The following is a 21,407-nucleotide window of genomic DNA, read 5'->3' as shown; positions in this document are numbered from 1 at the left end:
AATATTGTTTTAACACAATCACATTTCTGAAGTTGGGCATTTCTTGTCAGCCAGGTGGCATTGGTGACGCTGTCAGTTCATATGGTTCAGACTTGTAGTGCATCCTGAGACATGTCTTCTCAAAGATAACAATATAAATTGTCATTGAAAATCTTTTAGGGGCCAGGCAGTGGTGGTGCACACCTTTAATCCCAGCACTCTGGAGGCAAAGGCAGGCAAATCTTGGTGAGTTCAAAGCCAACCTGGTCTACAGAGCTAGTTCCAGGACAGCTAGGGCTACAGAGAAACCCTGTATCAAAAGAGAGACAGAGACAGAGACAGAGAGAGAGGGGGGGAGAGGGAGGGAGAGGGAGAGGGAGAGAGAGAGAGAGAGAGAGAGAGAGAGAGAGAGAGAGAGAGAGAGAGAGAGGCACCTGGGCAGTGCACAGGTTTTTCCTTGGGTCCCAGAAAACCATGCCTTACCTGGGCTCCACCTCTTAAAGACAATTGGCTAACAAGGTTTTCCCCATCAATCCTGTAGTGCAAGCTTGTCTGAAATTTGCTATGTAGCTTAGGTTGGCCTTAAAGTTGTGGCAATCTACCTCCTTCAGCCTCACAAATGCTGGGATTAGAAGCAGGAGCTACAACCCCTGACTTATATTTTCTGTCTTGATAGTAAACAAATAATGAGAAGTATTTAAATGGACAGTATCTTACAGTAAGTGATTCTTGGATCTCATTAGGTTACCCCACAAGGTTATTATAAAGTATAAGGATTAAGTAATATATACAATGTTTACAGACTTGGAATCAAAGTTAGCACCATGTAAGAACTATGGTTACTAAAGATTTACAAAATGAGTCATTGTTAACAATAGCATCCTCCACTCTGACTTCTAATGTGTCATGAGCAGCAAGCTTTTGAGAAATGCAAAAGGAAAATTAGAGGTTTCTCCAATGTGAAAATAATGGCCTTGGAAATTAATTATCAATACCATCAAAGCAAAGGAAGGCCCAGGAGAAAACAGTATTGTCTTATGGAGCCAGACTTCCCACACTCTTCTCAGAGGAGATGCTCACAAAATCTCTTTGGAAACAGCCCAGAAATAAACCCTTGGATGTTGCTTAAATGATATTTGACCAAAGGTCCCAAGAATGCATGGGAAAGGGATAGTCTCCTTGATACATGATGCTGGGGAAAACTGATATTCCCAGGTTAGAGAGTCAAGTCAGATTGTCTCCCTATAGTGCAGATGACAAATTAGTTCTTAGTATTCAGGAGGTAGGGGCAAGAGAACTGTGAGTTTAGAGCCATATGGAGCCATATATGAGTTCCAGGAAAGCACTGTCTTAAAAAAGAAAAGAAAAGAAATGATAAAAAAAGTAAAAGCCAGGCATGATGGATGGTGGTGCACACCTGTAATCCCAGCAATTCGGGAGGCTGAGGCATGAGAATAACAAGTTTGAGGCTAGCCTCAGTTCTACAAAGAGATTCTATTTTAAAAGCAAAACCTTTTTAAGAAAGGTTAAATAATCACACCCATGATCCTAGCATGTGGGAGGCAGAGGCAGGAAGGGCGGTGACTGTGAGGCCAGTCCTGGTTCCTAGTCAGGGTTTCTGTTGCTGTGAAGAGACGTCATGACCACAGCAACTCTTAAAAAGGAACATGTCTTCTTTTTTTGAGACTGGGTTTTTCTGTGTAGCTTTGGAGCCTGCCCTGGAACTCCCTCTGTAGACCAGGCTGGCCTTGAACTCACAGATATCCACTTGTCTTTGCATCCCAAGTGCTGGGATTAAAGGCATGCGCCACCTTCTGGCTAAAATAAAGCATTTAATTGTGGTGATTCACTTACAGTTCAGAGATCCACTCCATTATCATCTTGGTGGCATGCAGACAGACATGGAGCTAGAGAGATGGCAGAGAGTCCTATATCTTTCAGGCAACAGGAAATGGTCCCCCCCCAGAATCCACAGGCTAGGAGGAGAGAACCAACTCCACAAAGTTGTCCTTGACCTCCTGCGTGTGTGTGTGTGTGTGTGTGTGTGTGTGTGTGTGTATGCACTCAGTAATTGAACCCTGCTCCCTCAAAAAAACAAAATAGCAACAAGGACTGGAGATGCGGTCCACGCCTAGTGTTCCTAGTATGTCTGAAGTACTGCACGCAGTCCTCAGCAGGAATATACGGGGCAGGACCGACCTCTTGTTCTAGCATAAGTGGTTCAAGCTCACTCTTGGTTACACGGTGAGTTCAAGACCAGCCTGGGCTGTCATGTAAGACCCAGGAATAAAACAAAAGTGTATGTTGTGTCAATAGAGATGAAGTTATTTTGCACGGAAATGGTAAAAAGGAACCCTAGCCAAATTTTGCCACAGATAGGTAAGACTTCATTGGAATTTTGAAATGACTTTAGCTGGAGCCGAAGAGACAACACTGGCTGAGAGTTAAACTAAGGTGTTCTCTGAATGGAGGAAGAGGCAAGCTTTTTCTCAACTTAATCTGCTGACCCAGGGTAAAGTAGCCCCTTCCTCCTGTAAATTTTGTTTTCAGATTTATTATTTTATGGGTATAAGTATATTTCCTGCATGGATGTGTGTACACCATGAGTCCAAAGAGGCCAGAAGCATCACTGTGCCTGGCTTCATTTTTGTATGTCTATGTGAATGAATGTCATATGTATATAGTACCTTCAGAGAAGAGTGTTGGGTCCCCTGAAGCTGGAGTTACAGGCTATTGCGAGTTGCCAGAGTTGGATGTGGGGACAGGTTCTAGTAAACATCAGCAAGTGCTCTTAACTGTGGCGCTCTCTCTCTAGCCACTGGTGCTGATAGCGTCCTCCTCTGTCCTTGGGCTTGAGCCCAGTGCTTCACACAAGCTAGGCAAGAGTTCTACTACTGCGTTATAGCACCCTCTTTATTTTGAGACAGGTTCTAAGCCCAAGCTGGTTTAGTCTTGAACTTGGGATCCTCCTGTTTCTCCAGTAGCTTGGGTTTACAGGTCTGTGCCACCAGGTCTGGCAGGTTTGGCAATTTTCCATTGGCCAGCAGGAGTTTCAGAAGATGCCCCCTCCGTGTCCTCCCTTCCCCCCCCCCCCCCCCCCCCCCGACATAGTTTCCCTGTGTAGCTCTGGCTGTCCTGGAACTCACACTGTAGATCAGGCTGGCCTCGAACTTAGGGATCAACCAGCCTCTGTCTCCCTAAGCACTGGGATTTAAGGGCTACCAAGGCCTGGCGAAAGATGCTTTTCTCTTTATTGAAGGAATGGGCAAGTTGAGTTGTCTACTCATTCCAGAAACCGCTGAGTTCTTGCAGCAGGTGCCTTTGTCCTGTGCAAATATCCTGGTGGTGTTGAAGGTTTGGGCCCTACAATAGCTTATAGGACTTTCGGTTTACTGATTAATGGCATCCAGACTCCGTGTTCCTGGGAAGACGACTAGTCAGTCAACCATCTAGGAAAACATCGAAGGGCCTGGAGTTAGTGGCCAGATAATGGATAATGAATTGATTACACTGTAGCAATCTAAAAGTCTGACTTTTTTTTTTTTTTTTTTTTAAACAAGTTCTCAGTATATAAACTAGGGCTGCCAGGGCCTCCTAGTTTAAGAGCTCATTAGAAGAGGTGATGGAATGGCTGGACAAGCACCTTCTCAGGGCCACTACGGAGGCAGGGTGAAGGGCGAAGAGCCAGCCTCAGGGGGCTTGGATGAAGCCGCATCCTTGAGGAGAGGACAAGGACCGTCGAGGCAGAGGAGCTGCTGCAACTCCAGGCCAACCCTGGCAGGAGGAAGGCGGCCCGATGCTTGGCGGTAGCAATAACGGAGCTAGCAGCTCCGGACACCGATCCCACCTTGGCCTCGCGCCCGCGCGCGGGTCATGATTTGCGACAGATTGCTTTGCGGCTCGGGTCGCCTCGTGACTTGACTTACGGCGCCTCCTTCGGGTATGTGCGGACCTGCTTCCCGGCGTGCCCTGAGCCTGCGCCTCCGTCTCAACTGCTTGGCCCACTTCGGCCTCCCGGTGCCGGGACCGAGCTCCTGCGTGCCCCGCGTTCCGAGGCGCGTGAGTGGGTGTTTCCGGCGGGGTGGCGGGGCGTGGGGCCCTGCCGACTGGACGTCCTCGGCGGCTGCTGAGCCTGTCCTCCCTGCGGACTCCGGCCGGGTCGGGGTGCTGGCCGCGGCAGGGCAGCTTGGGAGGGCAGCCTGGAGGCGGTGGCGGTCACTGACGGTGGCTGGGTGAAGTTGGGAAGAACCGGTGGACTTAGGAAATTTGACGTTCAGGGTAGCCTCACAGTCCGCCTTTGTGGACTTTGAAAAATGAGGCGTGTAGTAGTACACTGACTTCACTCCTTGGAGGGGCACAGTTCTATGGTTACTAGTACGTTTTCGGGGTTCCACAACCCCTAGCATTATCGAATTTTCACACCATTTTCATCACCCCTAAGTAAATCCTGAAGCCCTAGTTAACTTCCAAACTCCCAGCATCCCTTCTGCTTTGCATCTGTGAACTTGCCTGTTTAACTGGTGTGAAGTGATACAGTACTTTTAATGAGCGTGTAGGGTCTGTTTCTGTTGAATCAGTGTGTTTCCCGCTTTCACTGGCCATCGGTTGATTCCACTTCCTTGCTCTTGTGGATGTAGCAGCAGCGTACACACAGATGTACGGGCATCTGTAGTTGGATCTAGAGTCCTTTGGGCATATGCATACGAGAGGGTTAGCTGGGTCATGAGGTAAAGAACTAGCTTTAGTTCTTTGAGATATGCTCAACACTAATTTCTGAATTGGTTGCACTAATTTATATTCCCACCAACAAATCCTCCCTCCTAGCCAATTACTGTTTTCTTGTTGACAGCCATCCTGACTGGACTGAGATGGAATCTCAATAGTTTTAGTTTACCTTTCTTTGGTGGCTAAAGATGTTGAACACTTAAGCTATATCGTTGGCCTGGGCCTGGCTGGCTGGTTCAGTGGTTTCTGCTCTTGGGGAGAACTGGCTTGAGTGCTCAACAGTCATCATCAGGTGCCTACAGCCACTTTTAGCCCCAGCTCCAGGGGCTCTGATGCTTCTGGCCTCCAGGGCCACCTTCAGTCATTCACATACCCACACACAGACACATACGTACGGAATTAAAATTGATTTTAAAAAGATTTGAATTTAGCTGGGCGGTGGTGGTACACACCTTTAATCCCAGTCCTCTGGAGGCAGAGGCAGGTGGATCTCTGTGAGTTCGAGGCCAGCCTGGTCTACAGTGTGAGTTCCAGGACAGCTAGGACTGTTACATAGAGAAACCCTGTCTCAAAAAAAAAAAAAAAAAAAAACAGATTTGAACTATTAGAACATCTTCCACAGTGAACATCTCAGAAAAGTCGGACAGATCGCAAGGACCAGAAGACCAGGAAGTCTGCTGTAACAGTGTCTTTTACATGACATTACACTATGTGACATGTTAGTATTGCTGCTTTACTAAAACATGGGCAGCTACAGGACCAATTGACATGCCAACTTGGATGGGGGAAGCTCTCACAGGGCTCCACCTCTAGATGAAGAGCTATAGTTGACTGTTGAAGGAGGGAGAAAAGTCTTTCCCAGAAAGTACCAAGTGATTATCCAGTACCAAGTGATCATAGACAAACATGCCCCATTAAACAGATTCAGTAGGCTTGTGTTTATATATTTATTTATGTATGTATGTATGTTTGTTTTGTAAAAGGAAGAAAGCCATGAAGTTTGTGGGTGCAGGAGCTATGGGAGGTATTGGATGTGAGGAAGAGGAAATTATATAATTATGTAAAATTATCCATAGCAAGAATTCTGTAATACTGATAACATTGTAATACTGATATAACACCATATGTTCTCAGTGTAAGCATTTACCTTTTCTAGCCCACAATAGTAAATATGTTAACTGGAAGAATAGCTAGGTTTATCTGTGTCTTGGCAGACCCTGCCTGACCCCTGAGAGACATTGTCCCCTAAGTAAGTGCTTTATTTGATTTGGGATAGAGGTTCTTGCTTTTTCCTCTATTTTTTGAGCTTTATATTAATGTTTTATTTGTTTGTTTTGAACCCAGTTTGGTAATGTCAACCAACTTGGGGCTTTTTTTTTTAATTTTATTTTATGTGTATCAGTGTTTTGCCATGAGCGTTGGGTCCCATGGAGCTGGATCTACAGACAGTTGTGAGCTGCCATGTGGGTGCTAGGAATTGAACACAAGACTTCTGGAAGAGCAGTCAGTGCTCTTAACCCCTGAGCCATCTCTCTAGCCCAGTTATTTTTTTAAGTGAAGAAATACAGATATTTCTATTTGCAGATGCCAACAACCTATACTTAAAACACCACAAAGATTATACCGGAATATTCTTGAAGATGTGATAAATGATTTCAGAAGGCCACAAAATACATAATCAGCATACAGAAACCAAAGTTTGTTTCATAGTACCAGCTAAAAAAGAAAGCAATAACAATTTACAATATTTACATTAAAATAAAACAAACAAAAACGAGCCAGCCAAAACCCAGATGTGTAACAGATCACAGGAAGCTCTTATCTTTGCTTCTCCTCTGAATCTGTCCCCTAATCCTCTCCCCATTACTGCTTCATTTAAACAGAGTCAACATGGCTGGAGCTGAGGAAGCGGTCCACGGATGTTGTGACAACCATTCTCCCTTTGCCGGTGGGAAGTCTGTGCTGTGCTTTGGGCAGGTAACTAGTTGCTTCATTCTGAAGTCTAAGTGAGGAGAGTTAGGATGAAGTGATAATGTCCTGCGTGTGAGCCTTTCTGGACTCCCTTCTCCTTTGATGCAGTGTTTCAAGGGCTTTGCTGTTTCGGTTTGCAGCACTGAGGATTGAATTTAGAGTTCTACCACTGAGCTGTTGTATCCCCAGCATGATGCTTTTTGTTTTTTTGTCATTTGTCACAAGGTCTTTAGTGACTTAGTGTACTCGTGAACTTTGCAGTAAAGTCTAATAGTAGGGCCAGTGAGGTGGCCCAGCAGATGGCCTCTGCTGCTAAGCCTGATGACCTGACATCTGTCCTTGGGATCCACATGGTAGAGGAAGAACTGACTCCTGCTAGTTGTCCTCTGAGTTCATGCTCACACTGTGCTACTGTGTACTTATGTATACACAGGCAAAATAAATTTTAGAAATGTAATAAAAAGTTTAAAAACTTGTAGTACAAGGGATTACATTTAGGTGTAAATTTTTGTGTTCATGTGTTATAAAATTTGACCCTATTTGAATATATAATGTAGATAGAATATGGTACATGTATGTGATGCCTCTCTGTGTGTAGAGATTGTGCATGAACTGGGCCGTGGTGGTGCACGCCTCTAATCCCAGCACTCAGGAGGCAGAGGCAGGTGGATCTCTGTGATTTCGAAGCCAGCCTGGTCTACAAGAGCTAGTTCCAGGACAGGCTCCAAAGCTACAGAGAAACCCTGTCTCCAAAAACAAACAACAACAACAAAAAAGAAATTGTGTGAAAGATTCTTGTTTTGTCTATCCAAATTCTGACTTTATCAAAGAATTGTTAGGACTTACCTAATTTAAACAGGACAAGGGAATAAACCCCAAAGATCAACCATGATATATTTGTCTCGCTGAGAGATGGGAATTGTGGAAGTGGATATTGTAAGAGCTCTTCTCCTTTTGCCTTGCCTGTGGAGTGAGGTTTGGGCTCTGAGGTGGTAAATTGGGTTTCCCAGCTCTGCTTCAGAGGATTGGAGCTCCCTCAGTGAGAGAGCTTGCTTAGCCTGTGGGAGACCTTGGGGTCTGTCCCTAACTCCTCAAAGCAAAAAAATCAAAACCTAACTTAGCTTGAGAAAGTTTAAGAAGGATAGGAGCGATACTATGTTAAAAGCAACATTTTTGTATTAATGTTTTGTTTTTGTTTTTCGAGACAGGGCCTCTCTACAGAGCCCTAGCTGTCTTAGAACTCACTATGTAGTCAGGCTGATCTCAAACTCACAGAGATTCACTTGCCTCTGCTTCCCAAGTACTGGGATTAAAAGGATATGCCACCACAACCTGTTTACATTTTTTTTTTCCGGTTTTTGGAGACAAGGTTTCTTTGTGTAGCCCTGGCTGTCCTGGAACTTGCTCTGTAGATCAGGCTTGCCTCGAACTCACAGAGCTCCGTCTGCCTTTCCCTCCTCAGTGCTGGGATTAAAGGTGTGCACCACCACTACCTGACTTAAAGCAATGTGTAATACGTGCATAAAGTTAGGCTTTTTTATAGGCTACCATTCGATGCTTTGATACACGTATGCAAGATATGTCCAGTACTTTTCTCTGGGCTGAGGGTGGAACTTAGAGCCTCATGTGTGCTAGGTGGGTGCTCTAATCTACAGTCAGCTCTTCTCAGTTCTCAAGAGGGGGAAGAGGAGCTGTGTCGGGAAACTCAGGGAGATTTCCCCTTCTGGATTGTAGAGCCAGTACACAGCCGAGGAATACCAGGCCATCCAGAGGGCTCTGAGGCAGAGGCTGGGCCCAGAGTACATCAGCAGCCGCATGGCTGGAGGAGGCCAGAAGGTAAGTTGAGTCTTGGGCATGTATCTAGCAGTTGATAGAGAAATTCTGCCTGTTGGTTTTACTAGATTCCATAGATTCAGAGGCCCTTGTTCCCTATTACTAGAGACCTCGTACCTCTGGAAGGGGTGGGTTTCAGACTTCTTTGTCATTTGTAGTGGCCCAAATGCTGTCTTGAGATTGCTGTAAATTCCATGTTGAGATTTTTATATCATTTTTAAATGTTCTCTTTACTGCTTGCTTCTAATTTCATTCCATTTCTCTTCCTTCCTTCCTTCCTTCCTTCCTTCCTTCCTTCCTTCCTCCCTCCCTCCCTCCCTCCCTCCCCCCTCTCTTCCCTCTCTCTCTCTCTCTCTCTCTCTCTCTCTCTCTCTCTCTCTCTCTCTTTCTCTCTCTCTCTCTCTTTCTTTTCCAGACAATGTTTCTCTGTATAGCCCTGACTGTCCTGGAACTCACTTTATAGATCAGGCCTTGAACTTAGAGAGATCCTCCTGCCTGCTGGGTTTAAAGGCGTGTGCAACTGTAGCATACTTTCCTTGGGGCCACCATCCAGCTCCCAGTCATGATATGGGGAATTATTATTAGTTGTCAATTTTCAGCCTTATCTTCTCTCACTAGCTCTTATAACTTATTTTAACCTGTTTCTCTTCATCTTTGTTTTGCCTCGGACTCTTTACTTTTTTTTCTTTCTATATGTCCTAGTCCATGTCTCTCTGTCTGGCAGCTGTCTGCCTTCTGGGCCCAGATGTGTTCCTCACTTTTTCCCTTGTCCTTTCTCCTCTCAAGGCAAGATTCCTTCTCCTGTTCATTCTTTTTGCCCACCGCCCCACCTGTCCCTCCTCTGCCTAGCTGTTGTTTATTCAGCTTTTTATTAGGCCAGTCAGGTGCCTAAGGCAGACAAGGTGAAGCAGCAACACTTCTTTATGTAATTAAACAAATGTAGCACATCTATACATAGTTAAAGTAACATCCCACAACAAGCCAGCACACCAAACCTTGCTTCCAGTTTTAACAACCTTCTGTTGCTGAAGGACGGAGTCCTGGCCTTCCGCTGGAAAGCTTATGCTGCCCCAGAGCTGCTCATGCTGAAGCTCTGTGTGTGGTTTTGGTCCTCCGGAAGCTGTGCCATAGGTCAGCCTGAAGTTCCTGAGGCTGGCCCAGAGATTGACTAGTTCTAGTTTGATTTTTCCAAAAGTCTCTGAAATTCTTGCATTGAGATTTCCTGTGGAAAGGAAGTTTTGCCAAAAACATACGAGGATTAAATGAATTTTAATTGACACTTAAAAATACCAACACCAAGGACATTTTAATAACTTTTTCTTAAAAATGTATTTTCTAGGTGTGTTATATTGAAGGTCATCGGGTGATTAACCTGGCCAATGAGATGTTTGGTTACAATGGCTGGGCACACTCCATCACCCAGCAGAATGTGGGTATGTTCCCTGCATGTGCTGACTGCTTTCTGCTCGTTATTTCATAACTGGTTTCCCCTGCTTAAAGAGTTTAGTGAGGCAGGTTTTGGGTAGGTGGGTTTGGTTGCCAGCCAAGGAAAGTAACTAGGTGCAGGGATCAATGTCTTTCCAACTGGTTCTCTTTCCCATTCCTAGATTTTGTTGACCTCAACAATGGCAGATTCTACGTGGGAGTCTGTGCGTTTGTAAGAGTGCAGTTAAAGGTGAGGGTGGGTGCCTGCTGCCGGTGAGCAGGGAGGGCGGCGTGAGTGTAGGCCCGGGTGTGTCCTAGCCAGGGTGCCTAGGATGGCAGTGTCCAAATGTCAGCTCCTCAGGAGAGTGTTGTGTCTTAACTCATCTTACGTTGATACACAAAAGTTTGACCATATAAATACAAAAGGAGTGTGTGTGTGTGTAAGTGTGTAACTTAACAGTGGAAAATCTTTTTATAATGTAACAACCTAAGTGCCATAGGGGATTAAATGCTATCATTTATTTGAAGCAGTGCTGTGTCCCATAGCCCTGACTTCAGTTTAGATCAGCGGTTCTCAGCCTATGGGGGTTGAAGGCCCCTTTCACAGGGGTCACCTAAGACAGCTGCATATCAGAGATTTGCATTACGATTCATAACAGATATGAAGTAGCAACAAAATACTAATATGGTTGGGAGGGGTCCCCACAACACGAGGAACTGTATTAAAGGCCGTAGCATCAGGAAGGTTGAGAGCCACTGCCCTAGACATCTCACTCTGCAGGGCCCTGGCTGCCTGAGGCTCAGGCTTCTTTCTCTGCCTCCTGTGTACTGAAATGACACTCGTGTGCTTCCACCAGCTTCAGTAAAGTCTCAGCACATAGAGCCTAGGTTATGCTGGGGCTGGCGGTTTACAGTACAGTCCTGAGCTACAGGATTGTGCTGTCCTGCTAAGCTGCACTCTTATCAGAAATGTCATTGTCCTAATATAGTTATGACTGGAAATTCCATTTATAACTCCATTGTGTTTCTAGAATACATTGTGTGTATGTGTGTATCTTCTATCTATCTATCTATCTATCTATCTATCTATCTATCTATCTATCTAGAAACTCTTTTTGGTCAATTTCTATTGACCTCACAGCTTTAAAGACTTAGCACTGACCACAAGCATGTTTTCAGGCAGATCTGTTCCAGACAACACTTCAAGACAGGGTTACTCTGTAGCTTTGGAGCCTTCCTGGAACTAGCTCTTGTAGACCAGGCTGGCCTTGAACTCAGAGAGATCCGCCTGCCTCTGCCTCCCGAGTGCTGGGATTAAAGGCGTGCGCCACCACCACCACCAGGCTAGAAAATGATAGCTTAAGCTCTGTGCTGTTGTCTCTTCAGTAGGGTCCTGGTACCACAGCCTGGGGGTGGTAGGTGTGGGGGTGGTGGGGGTGGGGGTGGTGGGGGTGGTGGGGGTGGGGGTGGTAGTGGTGTTGGTTTCTTTTTTTTGAGTGCTGTTGCTCAGGGAAGAGGACCATAGCTCCCATATCAGAGCTCCACCAATGTCCTTTCTACCTCAGGACGGATCCTATCATGAGGACGTGGGTTATGGAGTTAGTGAGGGCCTCAGGTCAAAGGCTTTGTCACTGGAGAAGGCTAGGAAGGAGGCTGTGACTGACGGGCTGAAGCGGGCACTCAGGTAAGAAGGAGCTGGGCTGCAACCACCTCATGTCAGCTCATCTTTCAGATGTGGCGCATTTCCTTGGGTCAGAGATCTAATAATGGGAGAAGATAAGTCTCATTCTATCCTGATGCTGTGTTTTCTTGCTTGCTTCTGTACTTTCCCGTGGATGCAGGACTAAATCTGACTACACCGTCCACAGTGCTGCTTCCTCCTGTGCAGGAAGGGGTCAGAGGCCTTGCAGCTTTTCAGTTCTTACAGCAAATGTCCGAATACACTGACTCAAAGTTTAGTTAGCCTCCGTTCAGGATTGATTGGCCATATTGTTTTGGGTCTGGGGTGGGGAGGTTAAAAACAAACAAACAAACAAACCCAGGAAACAAACCCTGTGATCTGTGCTCCCAGAGGGCAAATCTGCAGTGACCTAACACCTCTCACTGGCCCCCAGCTCCCAAGATCCCATCAGTTCTGCCCCACTCCCTAGAGGCCTGGCCTTTAGCAGGTGGGTTGTGTGTGGGGCTCCATTCATAGCACTTAATGTCCCCTTGGGAAATCTGTGTCAGGTCACTGCTGTGCTCTCAGAAGCTAATGTAATGCAGGGATGTGACATGGTCCATTGTGTCTCACTGAACTAGGACCCATTTCCTTTCCTGTGCTGCAGCTTTGTAGTGTTGTAACTGTCAGATGTAACTGAACTGTCTGGCTTTTTGTCACTGTAGGAGTTTTGGGAATGCACTTGGAAACTGCATTCTGGACAAAGACTACCTGCGGTCACTAAACAAGCTTCCACGACAGGTATGTTAACAGCGAGGAGTGGGGTGTGGGCAGCTTGCTATCACAGCATGCAACTTCTCCAGTATGTCCTTGAGTGTGGCTGCAGAAAGGAGAAGGGAGACTCAGCGTTTGGCAGCATCTAGAATGGTTATTTCAGAAGGTTGATGCTAGCAGACGTGACCTGGCCATGTTTATAATACCCCTCATGAACAGAGAGCCATGCATGGCCTTCTCACACTATTGCTGTTCCCTGTACATGTTCACACTAGCCATCTTTCTGCTCTGAGCTCTGGTGGCTGTGAGGTGCGTACCTCCATTCTGTCTGTCACTACCTATCTGTGGGATCTTAGTACCAGCTTCAGGAGTGCTGTGTGGTAGATGTGGCTAGAGTTGCAGTAATTGGGGCAGATTTGGTGTCTGCCTGGCAGAATCATTGCCTCTGTCTCCTTGAGAGCTTTGTCAGGTGCTACCCCATCCTTTTATCACAGGAACCAGTGGAGTGCCATTTGGCTTCTGACAAGACTTTCCTTTTTTCCTCGTGTGTGTTTGTGTGTCCTGAGAACATACACTGTGGTTGTTTATCTACCTCTTGACTGTTGTATTGCTGCTGTGAACACAGACGTGTAAATTTCCGTAGAAGCGCTGTCTTCAGTTTTGTGATCGGTATCTACAAGTGTGAGTGCCAGGTCATGTGTCTCCTATTTTGTTTCTTTTGAGAAATCTCCATCCTTCTTGCTTTAACCCATATTTAGTAATCTGTGTAGCACCACTAGGTGGTGTCTTAACTGGGAGAGATTTTAACCTGTCTGTCTCGGAGAGGAGAGGCATGGCGACTGCCTCAGGCATCTGCCTGACTCTGCTTTCTTTCTCCCACAATTCTGTTCTGTCTATTCCGCCTACCTAGTTTTCTGTCCTATTAAAGGGCCAAGGCAGGTTTTTTTTTTGTTTTTGTTTTTTTTTTTGGTTTTTCGAGACAGGGTTTCCCTGTAGTTTCTAGAATCTGTCTTGGAACTAGCTCTTGTAGACCAGGCTGGTCTCGAACTCAGAGATTCGCCTGCCTCTGCCTCCCGAGTGCTGGTATTAAAGGCTGCGCCACCACCGCCCAGCAAGGCAGTCTCCTCCGTCACATCCTGATACAGTACATACTGTGCAGTCCGTTCTCTCCATGACCTTGCTCTTCTGTTGTCCTAGCAGAGTCTTTGCTTCTTGTGTCCTTGGTGTCAGCAGCGTTGTTGTGTTTCAAAGGCTTGTTGGCCATTTGGGAATCATCTTTTGAGAGACTGAAGTCCTTTGCCATTTTTAATGGGTTATTTGGTATTTTTGCTGTTGAGTTATGGTAGCTCTTTAAATATTCTCGACATTAAATACTTTAACTGTTAATAAGATATACAAATGTCTTCTCCCATTCCATATATGTTTTAAGGTTATTTTTTATTTTATTTTATTTTTGATTTATTTTGGTTTATTTTTTGTTATTTTGAGGCAGCCCTGGCTGTCCTGGAATTTGCTCTGTAGACCAGGTTCTTCTCAAACTCTGAGCCAACTGCCTCTGCCTCCTAAGTGCTGGGATTAAAGGCTGGCACCACCACTGCCCAATGCTATTAGTGTCTTTCTTTAATAATTTATTTTTATTTCATGTACATTGCAGTTTTGTATGAAGGTATTGCATCTGTTGGAAGTAGACTTACAGACAGCTGCAAGCTACCAAGTGTTTGCTGAGTACTTGCGGGGAGTTGAACCTGGGTCCTGAGTGCTCTTAACCATTGAACCCTCTCTTCAGCCCCACTTTTGGTATCTTATCAAGAGATCATCACCATATCCAGTGCTGTTTCTTTTTTCTAAGAGTTTGGAGTCCTACACTTAGGACTTTAGTTTGTGTTGAGCTGGTTCTTCTGAAAAGTATAGGACATTTACCAACCTCATCCTTTGGTCTGGGGAGACCCAGGTTTCTCAGCAGTATTTACTGACTCCTCTCCCCATGTGACAGTACATGTTCATGTGTATGTATGCATTTGCCTGTGGAGGCTAGAGGTAAGACGTTAGCTGTCTTTCTCAGTTGCTCTACCTTATATTTGAGACAGGGTCTCTCACTGATCTGAAGCTCAGCAGTTAGGATACACTGGTTGGCCATTGAGCTCAAGGGATCCTTCAGGGTTGGTATTATAGTCATTTGTTACCCCACCCAGCTTTTATATGGATGCTGAAGATCAAACTCAGGTCCTTATAGGTGACAATATAGTTGAATACGGTTTTTGTAATCCATTTAAAACAGTTACCGATAGGATAGTTACTATTTCCATTTTTCTGATTTTCCACATATCTTATAGGGTTTTTTTTTTTTTTTTTTTTGTTCTTGGATCTTTGCCTTCCTGTTTTGAATTTTTTTGTATGGCTGATTTGATTCTTCATATTTCATTGTGTACTTTCTTAGATAATTTCCTTGTAGTTTCCATTGCAGTTGCATAAATCATCTTAGTGTTAATAGTTGCTTTAAAATGGCATCAGTTTAACTCCAGTTGATAATAACACTACTTTAGATATGATATATATTCATTGCTGTAGGCTTGAGTTTTGTTGACCCAGGGTCTTAGGGTATAGCTGAGGCTGGTCTGGAACTTAGAGCTGCCCGTCTCTGCATCCCCAAGTGCTGGGATTAAGGGTGTGCCCCACCATATCTGGCAGGTTTTTCTTTTTGTTCTGTTTTGTTTTTTGTTTTTGGATATAGGGTTTGTAGCTTTGGAGCCTATCCTGGAACTAGTTCTTGTAGACCAGGCTAGCCTCAAACTCACAGAGATCAGCCTGGCTCTACCTCCCAAGTACTAGGATTAAAGGTGTGTGCCACCTCCGCCTGCTGTTTTTTTTTAATTAAAATTTTTCTTTTATTGCTTTGCTCTTTAAATTCTGTGTAGGAGCATTACAGTGACATTTTTCTGTGTATACCAGTATTTTTTGGAGAACTTTGTATTTGTCTTTGTGCTGCTACTTGTCTTTTTGAATCTGAAGGACTCTATTTTCTTTTCTTTCCCCTCTCCCTTCTGCCTTCCTTCCAGTTCTCTTTCCTTTTTTCTAAGACAGTGTCTCAAGGTGTAGCTCAGGTTGGCCTTGAGCTTGCAGGTTCATTGCCCGTGTCTCCTAAAGTGATGGATTATAGGTATGTGCCACTGGGCAAAGGAAAAGGGATAAGTATACCGCAAATACAGCCACCAAGGAAAGAGACAAGTTAGACTATATAGACTATTTTCATCAAAAGCATTTAATCTTTATTGAAACTTATTACTAATACAGAACAGTTCGAAATACAAATGAATTGCTCTTGTTAAAATATGTCAGATGTCACTGGGCAGTGGTGGCGCATGCCTTTAATCCCAGCACTCTGGAGGCAGAGGCAGGCAGATGTTTGTGAGTTCAAGACCAACCTGGGCCGGGCAGTGGTGGCTCACGCCTTTAATCCCAGCACTCGGGAGGCAGAGGCAGGCGGATCTCTGTGAGTTCGAGGCCAGCCTGGTCTACAAGAGCTAGTTCCAGGACAGGCTCTAAAGCTGCAGAGAAACCCTGTCTCGAAAAACAAAAACAAAAAAACCAAAAAAAAAAAAAAAAAAAAACAAAAAACAAACAAACAAACAAAAAAGACCAACCTGGATTACAGAGTAAGTTCCAGAACTGGCTACATAGCTTACATAGCTACTGAGAAACCCTGTCTTGGGAAAAACAAAAAACAAAAAACAAAAAAAAACACAAAACATCAACAACAACAACAAAATGTCAGATATCTACAACCCCAACTGCTCAGGCTTGCCTGGGCCCAGCAGTTTGCCATCAGTGTGGGAAACAGACCCAAGTAGAAAAACAAACCAGCCAGCTTGGAAGTTGTGGGTCAGCTTTTGGTGGGGCTAAGAAAACAGATAGGTCAAGGATCATCAAGCAGTATGTCTGCGGATGTGCATGACTAGGGGAAGGAGAGCTGGGTATGGGGTGCATTCAGTTTTTCTACCATTTTCCCTTTCTAGCTCCCTCTTGAAGTGGATTTAGCTAAAACAAAGAGAAAAGATTTTGAACCATCTGTGGAACAGGCAAGATATAACAGCTGCCGACAAAATAAAGCACTGGGACCCTCAAAACCACAAGAAGCAACTTCCCCTTGCAGACCAAGCCACCCACATGATTCGGACAGTAGGCTGCAGGGGGCTAAGGACTGCAGCAGCTCCTGGTACTGGACTCAGGTTCCCTCCCTTTCCTCTTCCAACCCCTTCTCGCCTGGCTTTGGTTGCTTCCACTCCTGCCTTTGAAACCAAGTGGTTTGTGTGCTTCTTCAAGCCGGGTTCCTTTGTGGTTAACTTGGTTTGCAGCAGTCTGGCCGCCACTGGGGAGAGTGATGCCATTCACCAGCGGAAGCTCCGGAAGCTCCGGCAGAAGCAGCTGCAGCAGCAGTTCCGCCAGCGGATGGAGGCTCGCCTGCAGGTTCAGGCACCTGCTGCAGAGGTGGAAGCCGAACCTGAGGGTGTGTGAGGATGTGTGTCAGGGAGACTGTGACTCACTCCAGGCCGTGCCTCGCTAGGGCTTCTCAGAGTTCCATGTAGGACAGATGACCCCATGGAATTAGGATGGTAAAATATGCTCTGCTCCTTCCCAGTTCTAAAGACACAAGGGGATTTTCAGGGAGGTCATCGGCCATGATTGACATAATCTGCACCACTTGGGAGGCAGAGGCAGGTGGATCTGTGAGTTCCAAGTTGGCCTGGAATACATAATGAGGCCCCTCCCCATCTTCTGGAATTTGAAATTTCAAGTAAAGAATTGCTTTGTTTGTCTCTGCATTAGGAAACTTGCCTCTTGGGTGGCTTTTGAAAAGCTGAAAGATAACTGGAGCTTTTAGCAGATTCTTTACTCAGGAGCTTAAATTAACCTGAGCTCGGATTTCACAGAATTAGATATTTCTGATGTGCAGACATTTGTTAAGTACTTTTCTGGTCCAGAGAACGTTTGCTCTTTTTCTCTGTGTAGTGAAGGTGCAAGAGACAGGTTATATGCTGGGTTTATTCTCACCCCTTAACCCAATGCAACATTAATGTAGAAAAAAAAAAAACATATTCACCATCCTGAGTAATGAGTTAGCCTAAAAGTTTGGCTTCTGGCCATGCCAGGAGCTTGAAGAGCAGGGATGGGATTCAGGATGCACTGCTCTGTCCCAGAACCACTGGGCTGGAAGACTCCTACCACTCCCCTGCCTTTGCTGTTGACAGGAAAATGGGTTGGGGGTTTTGCTCAGACGGCAGAATGTTGTTCTGGTGTGGTAGTGGCACACTGCTGCTCTACTAGGAGAATCAGATATTCCAGATCATCTTGGCTGTATAGGAGTTTAAGGCCTGCCAGAGCTACATGAGAGACTCTATCTCTCAAAAACAAAATACCAAAGAAAACACCTGGTTCTCCCCCCTTTAGTAGACATACAGAGTTGGAGGTAGGCCTGGGAGTTAGGAACCTAAACACTCAAGGTATATCTGTCCAAGAGGGGAATAGACTTCATCCTGCAGTTGACAAATTAATGTGACCTCTGGCTTGTCCTTTGTCTCCTGTGCACACTGTAGCAGTGCTTCCAGCCCCTCCTCCGAAACACAGTACCCCCATAACTGCTGCTTCAGAACTTCTCAGGGAGAAAGCCATCTTCCCAGGTAAATCACTTAAGAATTAACCAGTAAACATTTAGGAGTATGTGTAAGTTACTGTGCTGTGTAATTTTTGGCAGATATAGAACTCAAGTTTTTGGGGGGAGGGTTAGGTGCAGTACTGGGATTAAACCTGTGCCCTTGCGACACTAGGCAGGTGCTTTACCATTGAGCTATATACCCAGCCTGTGGATTTCATCTGGTAGTCAGTTCTCTCCTATTACCATGTGGGTCCTGGGTCTTGAACTCAGGTTGTTTGATTGGGTGGCAAGTGACTTTACCTCATTAGCCATCTCTTTGGAATTTATCTGATTTTTAGTGCTGTAATATAAAAATAAAGGCCGGGCGGTGGTGGCGCACGCCTTTAATCCCAGCACTCGGGAGGCAGAGGCAGGCGGATCTCTGAGTTCGAGGCCAGCCTGGTCTACAAGAGCTAGTTCCAGGACAGGCTCTAGAAACTACAGGGAAACCCTGTCTCGAAAAACCAAAAAAAACCAAAAAAAAAAAAAAAGATTTATAAAACTAGAGGCCGGCGGATCTCTGAGTTCAAGGCCAGCCTGGTCTACAAGAGCTAGTTCCAGGACAAGCTCTAGAAACTACAGGGAAACCCTGTCTCAAAAAACAAAAAACAACAACAACAACAAAAAAAGATAAAAATAGAAAGAGGTTCCCAAATTGACTGACAGGGGATCTGATACATGTTCTCTAACAAAAGGAAAGACTTGGGGTATTTGTTGGAACAACAACAACAACAACAACAACAAAATGCAGATTTATCAGAGGGAACCGAAAGCCTGATTTTTTCCTTTTTTAACCAAGAGTCGGGGTCTTAAGTCTGTCGTGGAACTGTCCACCTTCCTGCTCACTGCTGGCTGCCATGTGCACCATCACACCTGTCAAAACATGGAAGCTGTTGTAATACTGTGGTTCTCTCTGTAGATAACCCTGAAGACAACCCTGAAATGTGGGACCTGACTCCAGATTTAGAGGACATTATTAAGCCTTTGTCTAGACCAGAACCACCCCAAACTTCTACCACCCGAGCCCTCAACCACCAGGAGGTGATTCAGGATGGTGTCCTACACAGCCTTTGCAACCAGATGCCACCAGAAAAACCTGGAGCTGGGCCCCTGCAGACTTGCAGCACTCACCAGCGTGTACTAGGTAGCAGAGATCTTTGGAAGAACAAATATGCTGGGTTTGATTCTATAAAATCTAAAGGGAGGGAGCTAGTTCATTTTAAGAAGTTGAATTATGGGGACTGTAAAGATGGCTCAGCAGTTAACAGTGCAGACTATTCTTGTAGAGGTATTTAGCTCCTAGCACACATGTATTGGCTTACAACTTCCTACAACTCCAGGTCCAAGGGATTAGACACCCTCTTTCTGGACTCTGGACATTAGACATGCAAATGGTGCGTAGACATACATGTAGGCAAAACATCTACCAAAAAATATATATATTTTTAAATCTTGGGAAAAATAATTGTTGGGAGAAAGGTACACAGTGGCAACATGCGTGTAATCCCAGCACTCAGGAGGCTTAGACAGGATTTCCGTTGAGTCTGAGGCCAGCCTGAGCTGTATAGTAAAGTATAGATGAGTTCTGTGGGCTGGGTATTTAGCTCAATACTAAACTTTGTGTTGCAAGGCCCTGGGTTCAATCAGGCCAGTGAGGACTACATATTAAGATCTTTATCAAAAAGGAAAGGAAAAGCTGGATGGAATGCAAGCAGTGCGGGTGAAGAGAGTATTTGAGCTATTGGCTCTTGATTTCAAGTTCAAATCTACTCTTTAGATCTAGGATGAGGTGTGCCTAACCTGAGATGAGACTCTATGAATGCAGCCCAATACAACGTTACATTCTTTTTTTTTTTTTAATTTGAGTAGCTCTTGCTGAACTTTGATCAAAGTGTTTTATAATGTTAAAATGCATGCTTGTAGGAAGCAAAGGCCTGACTAGATCTAGAAAACTCATAAGAATGACAAACAGTGGTCACTCTCATTCAGTGTCTGAATGAGAATTGCTAGCTTATACAATCCAGAAATGATTAGATTAGCTACTGCTTAAAGTCAAGGCTGCTGCATTTTAACCATTTATCTTTCACAGGAAACTCTGACTCTCATATGAAGATCCAGGACCTAAAGAAAAGGAAACTGGATCCATCCTGAAGCTCAAGACATGACTAGATTCTATCACAGGAAGTTTGGTCACAAAATTGTTCCCAAGGCTTTCTTTTGAACTTATTAGAGTACTAGAGTACTTTAAAGAGGTTGTCATACGTTATGATGGGAGGGAGGCCAATAGATAAAATGCCTTTCCATTGGCTCTGCAAGTTTCTCAGTACTATTCATTTAGGCTACCCTCTTTTAGTGAGGCAGCCCATCTAAGCATCAGCTTGATCATCACCTTCAATAAATTACGTTAGCTCATCTCTCCTTTTGTTTTCCACGAAGTGTTAACCAATCAGGCCATGGTGGTGGTTCAGGATTACACATGGACTCAAGTCAACAGAAGCCTCTAGAGAGAAGTACCAACACGTACAGTGGGTGCTTTCGCATGTCTGATTTAGGTCTTCTCCATTCTCCGTGCTTACCACGTCCCGTGGTTGTATGTGGTTTATATACAGCAAGAAGGCCAGCATGAATTTTTCAATTTTATTATGATTAAGTTATAATAAAGACTACATCTCAACAGTTGCTGCCTTTGTTTTGTTTTGTTTTTTCGATAGGGTTTCTCTGTGTAACAGCCCTCGCTGTCCTGGAACTTACTTTGTAGCCCAGCCTTACCTTGAACTCACAGAGATCTCTGGGATTAAAGGTATGTGCCACCACCCAGTCCCATTAGTGCATTTTCAAGCCATCGAGTAAATTCATATTTAAACATTGACAAAATTGTGGAATTTACAACTGAGATTACTGGTAGATAAGTCTTTCATGGCTGTACTTGGCAAAGATAAAACTCACATTGATGGTGGAATTCTCATACTACATGGAATTTTAAAGAATTGTTTTCTTCTTGGCTGAAACCTTTGAATGAAAAAACATGGGTTATAGGGGGAGCCACTGCATAATTTCTCATTTAAAGAAATGGCAGTCGGGTGACGGTGGTGAATGCCTTTAATCTCAGCATTCAGAAGGCAAAGGTGAATCTGAGTTCAAGGCCAGCTTCACAGAAAAACCCTGTCTCAAAACAACAACAACAAAACCCCATGGCATCTCCCCCAAGCAAGGAAATGATCCAAGGAATAGGGTTTTTGTTGTTTGTAATTTTACATGTGTTTTGCCTGCATGTATGTGTACATGCATTTGTAGTATCCACCGAGGAGTTAGAAGTTGTTAGATTCCCTGAAACTGGAATTACTGTTGGGT

The 21,407-nt window shown here is 44.8% G+C and overlaps 1 protein-coding gene across 3 annotated transcripts; it reads left to right on the top strand.

Annotated features, from left to right (window-relative positions):
- Window positions 1–3,908: 3,908 nt before the first annotated feature.
- On the top strand, window positions 3,909–20,735 carry Rad52 (RAD52 homolog, DNA repair protein). 3 transcript variants are annotated; one of them, XM_038320640.1, is made up of 12 exons: window positions 3,909–4,038; window positions 6,588–6,681; window positions 8,410–8,511; window positions 9,848–9,941; window positions 10,116–10,183; window positions 11,499–11,617; window positions 12,319–12,394; window positions 16,381–16,580; window positions 16,720–16,871; window positions 17,959–18,042; window positions 18,976–19,200; window positions 20,146–20,735. In XM_038320640.1, the coding sequence occupies exons 2-12, from the start codon at window positions 6,595–6,597 to the stop codon at window positions 20,205–20,207; spliced, it is 1,269 nt and encodes a 422-aa protein (XP_038176568.1). In that variant the 5' UTR covers window positions 3,909–4,038; window positions 6,588–6,594; the 3' UTR covers window positions 20,208–20,735. The 3 variants fall into 3 exon arrangements, with proteins under 3 accessions (XP_038176568.1, XP_038176567.1, XP_038176566.1); XM_038320639.1 differs by having other exon boundaries at window positions 3,912–4,034; window positions 16,723–16,871; XM_038320638.1 differs by having other exon boundaries at window positions 3,912–4,034.
- Window positions 20,736–21,407: the final 672 nt, after the last annotated feature.

Source organism: Arvicola amphibius, chromosome 2 (genome assembly GCF_903992535.2).
Source record: "Arvicola amphibius chromosome 2, mArvAmp1.2, whole genome shotgun sequence".
Lineage (NCBI taxonomy): Eukaryota > Metazoa > Chordata > Mammalia > Rodentia > Cricetidae > Arvicola > Arvicola amphibius.
Note: the sequence above shows the minus strand (reverse complement) of the source record. Positions and strands in the feature narration are given on the sequence as shown.

What these genes read in the sequence shown, in the direction of transcription:
- Rad52 (XM_038320638.1), top strand. Translation starts at nt 3,922, where the DNA reads ATGTGCGGACCTGCTTCCCGGCGTGCCCTGAGCCTGCGCCTCCGTCTC. An exon ending in AAGGACTGCAGCAGCTCCTG is followed by an intron (nt 16,581 to 16,719) that starts GTACTGGACTCA and finishes CTTGGTTTGCAG; the next exon opens with CAGTCTGGCCGCCACTGGGG. An exon ending in GGTGGAAGCCGAACCTGAGG is followed by an intron (nt 16,872 to 17,958) that starts GTGTGTGAGGAT and finishes TGCACACTGTAG; the next exon opens with CAGTGCTTCCAGCCCCTCCT.